The sequence below is a fragment of the Alosa alosa genome, chromosome 9 (genome assembly GCF_017589495.1).
Source record: "Alosa alosa isolate M-15738 ecotype Scorff River chromosome 9, AALO_Geno_1.1, whole genome shotgun sequence".
Classification (NCBI taxonomy): domain Eukaryota; kingdom Metazoa; phylum Chordata; class Actinopteri; order Clupeiformes; family Clupeidae; genus Alosa; species Alosa alosa.
This window is the reverse complement of record NC_063197.1, coordinates 33177713-33185141: the sequence shown is the minus strand read 5'-3', so window position 1 is coordinate 33185141 and position 7429 is coordinate 33177713. Positions and strand designations below refer to the sequence as shown.

General features: G+C 42.2%; 1 protein-coding gene across 4 annotated transcripts in view; it reads left to right on the top strand.

Moving 5' to 3' along the window:
* The window catches only part of LOC125300380 (major facilitator superfamily domain-containing protein 8-like), a 106209-nt gene that overhangs the window by 71637 nt on the left and 27143 nt on the right, over positions 1-7429 (top strand). For 3 of the 4 annotated variants that reach the window (XM_048252277.1, XM_048252278.1, XM_048252276.1), the window contains exons 3-6: positions 932-1117; positions 2838-2900; positions 4319-4438; positions 7100-7179. In XM_048252277.1, the coding sequence (XP_048108234.1) occupies positions 932-1117; positions 2838-2900; positions 4319-4438; positions 7100-7179 (449 nt within the window). Of the gene's footprint in view, positions 1-65; positions 153-931; positions 1118-2837; positions 2901-4318; positions 4439-7099; positions 7180-7429 lie in introns of all 4 variants that reach the window. The other variant, XM_048252279.1, reaches the window with a different exon arrangement.

Genomic DNA, 7429 nt, shown 5'->3' with positions numbered 1-7429 from the left:
ATTTTCCGAAACTGTCGTTGACTATACATGAAAATAACACAAACACTTATTTGGCATACTTGCAGATAATAACAAGATGGACTATCGACGAAAGAAGAAACTCACATATTTTACAATAGGATTAATCTTCCTTTTCAGTGGAATTGAATACGGTAAGGTCTTACGTTTTATCCTACAAACAAGACTAAAAACTAAATTGGCTGTATTGTCTCTTGAGACGTTATTTCTGTCAAGGACAATGTTGTTAGTGAGATCACTAATAAACTGAGTGTCACTCAGGAACCTCAGGCAGGTAGTCAAACGCTATTGCCAGGCCATGGGCCTGCTGTCTGATGTAGCCTAATGTAGGATGTCCAGGATGACAGTGAAATAACTGCGTATGCTTATGGCTAAATAAAAAAAAATACCCTATTCACAAAGGATTGGAATTTAGTATTGCTTTAAGTTGTGTTAACTTACTTAGTGTTGGGTAATGTTTGCCTCCTGAGTCTGTGAGTGGGTCATACAGGCATTGCAAGCTACTCCCATGTAGCCTACTTGGTTTTACCATGGCTTTGGGAAATTAAAAAAGACGGTGGCTAACATTTGCCTTTACATTAGTCTCTTAAAACTGTCATCGTCATCTTCAGACCTCCGTGTTTAAATCCTGGTCTTACTTAGGGCAACCCTGGGATGTGTATAGTGAAGAAGGGCATTTCTGACTTAGTTCAGTGGCTGTAGTGAGTCTGTCAGTCAGAGACAGTGAGTTAGTGTTGACGAGTCCATTCATTGTTGTGCTGAGGTATGCAGTCACAAGTAGTTTATTTAGAATGGTCCTCATCTCCCTGTGTAGACTATTGTGATGAGTACTAATTGGACCGTTCTACCCCCTGAAGCACAAATTAGATCGAGTAACGGCTGACCCTTGGCTTCCCTTTCTGCCCCACTGCAGCGGTGATCTTGCCCACCATATGGAGGTACCTGCAGACTCTGGGCGCAGCTCCCTACTTCCTGGGTCTCGGCCTGTCCGCCTTCAGCCTCAGCGGCCTTCTCTCCGGACCGCTCTTTGGCCTGTGGTCCGACCGCACGCGCACCACCAAGAAGATCATTCTCATTGCCAACCTCTTTGAGATTGTTGGTAGGTGTTTTGGTATATCAGTCTTAAAAATGCTTTTAAAGACTTAACATACAGTATAAAGCAAAGCTTGGCTAAACTAACTTTACTAATGCCTGCTACTGTAATTTCATTGATATCACTGAAGATGTAGAGACATATAAATGCACATCCCTTCATGTGCCAAAACAGTTCATATATCATAAAATATAGAAGATATAAAATAATGGTTGTAAAAATTTTCATCAGGAAAGTTAGGAAGGAAAGATTATTGCCAGTTTATTTCACGGTGGCCATATGTGACTGTGATGGCCTGTGTGTGGCAGATGGACGCAGCAGTGGATGGGACAAACTGTAACTCTTTTGTTAGAACCTTGGCTGACCCTGGGCAGATAGACTTCACACATCATACTGACTCCAGACACAAACCCTCCCCACACCCCTCCCCACACACCCCCCCACACACAACCCTCCCCCACACACACACACACACACCCCCTCTCCACACAACCCTGTCCCCACACAACCCCCACACACACAACCCTCCCACACAGCCCCACAAACACACACACCCCTCTCCACACAACCCTCCCCACACCCCCTCCCCACACACAATTTTTACTCCGTTAACAGTTTCGAAAAAGTTTACACAGCTAACCGTTTGACAGTCCACTTGTGCTAGAGAAGTAATAGAACACTTGTATGAGTGTGATAAAAGTATCTTTTGACACAACCCCACAAAGTTGGGAGAGTTCCATTTGAACACCTGTTTCATCAAATGTTCTTATTCTGCCATTTTGCCAAAACCTGCCAAACAAGATAGCCAAGTGGCATCCATCAATAGTAGAATAGGAAGGCAAAGCAGGAGGAGCCGTCATACAACACACACAGCTATCCAAACTTGATTAGCACATACATTGTTAGGAGGAGTCGCTACTGAAACAACTGACAAAAAGGGGTCAAACAAACGTCATTATTTTAGATCAGAAAACACAGCTATTCATGGAGAGAGTGAAACTATCCCCTTTACGTAAAAGGTTTGTACTTATTCATGCAGGTGCTGCATAGAGTGCCCTAATTTGTTGTTCCTGTGTTCACTTTGACACAGATGACCGTTGCGTGCTTCACTGCATATGGATTGAGCTGTTGTTAGATCAAAGGACTCATTTTTGCAAGACTTCAAAAAGTCATCATCCCTTTTCTTACACTGGTGCCATTATTAGTTATTATTGTTTTATCATATATTTGTAACTTGAACACAGACAGTACAAAGGCATGATAATGTAATGTACTGTAATAGATAGGTAGATAGATGGCTTAATAGGGTGTCAAAAACATGAATAAGTAATAATAGCATAGCTGTGTTGACCTAGAAATGCTATTTAGACACCACTGTACAGTGAGGACTTCAAAAGGACCTTTGAACGACTCATTGACTCATTACCCCTCAATATCGGAAATGTTTAGAAAAAAACATTTAAAGACTATTTGATGAAAGTCAGGAAACTACCCACCTGTTTGCATGTTCTATTTTTTGTTTGTATGTTTTTCCTTTTAGTACTTTTTTCAGTTTTTAATTCAGTCTATACAATGCTGGATGATTGAATGAATGAATGAACTTCAGGGATCAATTTGATGTGTTCAGTCAGTAAAATGAACATACTTCTCTAAAGGCTAGCAGTGACTGTTCCAAGCTGAATTATGTCCGTGCCGGTAGTCTGAAATGGTGGCTTTCTTTTCGCAGGCAACTTCATGTACTTCATGGGTTATTCCAAATGGCTGTTGCTGGCTAGTCGACTGACCGCAGGTATATATTTTTAATCGCCAGATCTTTTGTTCTTTATCATTTTAAGGGCCATTTGGCCAAGAGGTGGTATTAGGGCATCCGTATCTACAATCCGTATCTACAATCTAATGCATTGTCCCTGTCAAATTGTGATGAAAGTCTTCCCATATCCCAACATGTTTTAAGTACAACTCTTGTTGAGATGCTTGTGTTATACTGATGTGTGTGTGTTATGCTGACGTGTGTGTTACGCTGATGTGTGTGTGTTATACTGATGTGTGTGTGTTATACTGATGTGTGTGTTACAGTATACTGATGTGTTTGTTATGCGTGTGTTACGCTGATGTGTGTGTGTGTTTATGCTGATGTGTGTGTTATACTGGTGTGTGTGTTACGCTGATGTGTGTGTGTGTTATGCTGATGTGTGTGTTATACTGATGTGTGTGTTACGTTGATGTGTGTGTGTTACGTTGATGTGTGTGTGTTATACTGATGTGTGTGTTATGCTGATGTGTGTGTGTTACACTGATGTGTGTGTTACGCTGATGTGTGTGTTACGCTGATGTGTGTGTTACTGATGTGTGTGTTATGCTGATGTGTGTGTTATGTGTGTGTTACACTGATGTGTGTGTTACGTTGATGTGTGTGTTGTTATGTGTGTGTTATACTGATGTGTGTGTTATACTGATGTGTGTGTGTGTGTGTTACGCTGATGTGTGTGTTACGTTGATGTGTGTGTTGCTCGTGTTAATGTGTGTGTTATACTGATGTGTGTGTTATGCTGATGTGTGTGTCACACTGATGTGTGTGTGTTACGTTGATGTGTGTGTTATGTGTGTGTTATACTGATGTGTGTGTTATACTGATGTGTGTGTTATGTTGATGTGTGTGTTACGCTGATGTGTGTGTTACGCTGATGTGTGTGTAATGCTCGTGTTACTTGTGTGTTATGTGTGTGTTATACTGATGTGTGTGTTATGCTGATTGTGTGTTATGTGTGTGTTATACTGATGTGTGTGTTATGCTGATGTGTGTGTCATACTGATGTGTGTGTGTTACGTTGATGTGTGTGTAATGCTCGTGTTATGTGTGTGTTATGCTGATGTGTGTGTTACGTTGATGTGTGTGTAATGCTCGTGTTATGTGTGTGATATGTGTGTGTTATGCTGATGTGTGTGTTATGCTAATGCGTGTGTTACGCTGATGTGTGTGTAATGCTCGTGTTATGTGTGTATGCTAATGTGTGTGTTATGCTGATGAGTGTGTTATGCTGATGTGTGTGTAATGCTCGTGTTATGTGTGTGTTATGCTGATGTGTTTGTTATGCTGATGTGTGTGTAATTCTCGTGCTATGTGTGTGTTATGTGTGTGTTATGCTGATGTGTGTGTTCTGCTGATGTGTGTGTAATGCTCGTGCTATGTGTGTGTTATGTGTGTAGGCATTGGCACTGGTGCCGGCTCGTCTATCTTCGGCTTCCTGACGCGCAGCACGGCTCCAGAGGACCGGTCCACCGTGTTCGCCGCAGTCATGGCCTGCCGGCAGGCTGGGCTGCTCATCGGTGGGTACCTGCCTCCACTGCACAGCACACACACACACTGATGCTATAGAAACGTGCATGGTGTCCACTGCACTGCAGCACAGACTGATGCTGTAGGAACGTGCATGGTGTCCACTGCACACACACAGACTGATGCTATAGGAACGTGCATGGTGTCCACTGCACACAGACTGGTGCTATAGGAATGTGCATGGTGTCCACTGTGCAGTTCAACCCTAGGCTCAAACCCACACACTCAGACCGGGACTATGCCACCGCACTAGACTGTACTACACACACTGCCATGCCACAGCCCCACACACAACCAGCACACTACACACACTGCCATTCTACACACATTAGCTTATAACTGCCCCCACACAACCAGCACACTCCACACTAGGGCTGAAACGATTCATCGAGTTACTCGAATAACTCGATTACAAAAATTACAAAAAAAGCCTCGTTAAATTCCTATGATGCGCACTATACGCACAGGGATCTGATTGTTCCACACGGACTGTTGTTCAGGAAGCACACCACTAGTGCGTGAATCGTGATACATTCTGAATTTAGCTGGCGTGATTGCGGAGTCAAGATGTCCATAAATGGCAGAGAATGTCTAAAGTTTTCAAATAAAGTTTTGGGATCATTACATACTCAAAAAGGAAAAGAACGAGCATCTGACCCGAAAACATCCACTCCATGCTGTTTCAGCAAGCGTCTATAATGTAGGCTATCTATCTATCTATCTAGCCTATCTAGCTACGTAGCCTACATTGATTTTGGCTGATTTTAATCACATACTATATTTGTAGCGATGTTGTGATATAATGTTTAGCTTTGATGTGTTTAAGTAGCCTAGTAAACTTATTCATGTTCAATTGCAAGACAGTATGCCTAAAAAAGAACCCCTCACATGCATGCACCCTCATCTTCCCTCACGCACCGCATGTGTGCACACACACACACACACAGGTTGCTAGGTTACCATAGCAAATAGCCTCACCCTAGAAATTATTTTTTAGTAGCCTAATGGTAAAATTATTTGTTAGTAGCCTAATGGTAGGGTATTTTTAGTAATGGTGAAATTATTTGTTAGTAGCCTTATGGTAGGCTATTTTTTAGTAATGGTGAAATTATTTGTAGTATTTGTGTATTTGTATTTAGTAGCCTAATGCCAAATGCTGCAGGTGTAGAAATCTACATAAAACAGATATTTACTTTGATGTCAGGTCTAGATTACAGCATGAAACCTGTTGTGCATATTAATACATGAAATTGCTTTCCCTCTTCTCCCTCCCAGCACTTCACAACATAACATGGACAGCTTTGTTCACCCAGCTAAGTCATGCACAAGAGGCTGCAATTTTACAGAGAACATTTTGAACATTATTTAATTGTTGGCACTGGCACTTATAAACACTAAATGGGTAAATTGCAATAAATGGGCTTAGTTTTGGAGCCAAAATTTGGAGTTAGAATAAATACCTCTGTGCCAATTGCTTGATCATTTTACAGCAATGTCATTTTCGTTAATGAATTATTTGTTTTGGTCGTTTAAAAATGCAAAAAATCTGATTAATCGATTAATCGATCGATAAAGTGCTAGATTAATCGATTACAAAAAGAATCGATAGCTGCAGCCCTACTCCACACACTGCCACACTACACACACTAGCTTATAACTGCCCCCACACAACCAGCACACTACACACACTAGCTTATAACAGCCCCCACACAACCAGCACACTACACACACTGCCATACTACACACACTGTCATACTACACACACTAGCTTATAACTGCCCCCACACAACCAGCACACTACACACACTGCCATACTACACACACTAGCTTATAACAGCCCCCACACAACCAGCACACTACACACACTAGCTTATAACAGGCCTACCTCACACAAACAGCACACTACACACACTGCCATACTACACACACTGCAATACTACACACACTGCCATGCCACACACACTGCCATGCCACAGCCCCACACACAACCAGCACACTACACACACTAGCTTATAACAGCCCCCACACACAAGCAGCACACTACACACACTGCTGTACCACAGGCCTACAGTACACACCCATCTCCACACTACACACACTGCCTCCACCTGGAACAGCATTTCATTGTCCAGCTCCAGTGCTCAAATGCAGATATGTGCTGATGGCTGACATGTGACTCAAAGCTGAAAAGGCATTTTTTGGGACAGTGTTTGTATTACATTACTTCAAAATGTCTAGCCAAAACCAAACAAATGATCAGTCATGTGCACTGTTTAGGCAAAAACATTATCTGAGTCTTGTGCACTGTTTAGATAGAATATGAGAAGGCATGCGGATGCTGTAACTGAGTCTTATTCTTATAGATGAATGAAATTCCACATAGAACATGCAGTAGACTGACCCCAGAGGGTGGCAAACGTGTTTATATCAGTAAAGATTACATTTAGCTTAATTCCTCAAGGGTTGCTCAGTTAAACAGACATACTGTAGCGTACTGTACTGTGTGTCGGCATGTGATCCCAATGCTATCTCCTGGCAGGCAGGCAGTCTGTTTTGCCCTGGAGTTAATTTTGCCCCTGAGTTAATACAGGCAGGCAGTCTGTATTGCCCCTGAGTTCATACAGGCAGATGGAATGTTCTCCTCACTACAGGTCCAGCCTTCAACCTCTTCCTGCGGCTCTTTGACTTCCAGCTGGGTCCGTTTGTGGTCAATAAGTACACTTCACCAGGGGTAAGAGGAAAACTAGTGCACAACTCACAACTCACAACTCTTACACATGCTTTTGCGTGGATGTCTGTGTGTGAATTACCATCCATATTCAAGTGATGAGTTTGTGTGTATTAAGAACAATATTTGTCTCCTTTGTGTGTAATTTTCATAAATCTGTATTGTTGGTTGCGTGGCTACCAGTCCTCTAGAATTGCTTGTATATGTGGTCATAATCAGACAGTATTGTTTTGCATAAAACTCTAATGATAGC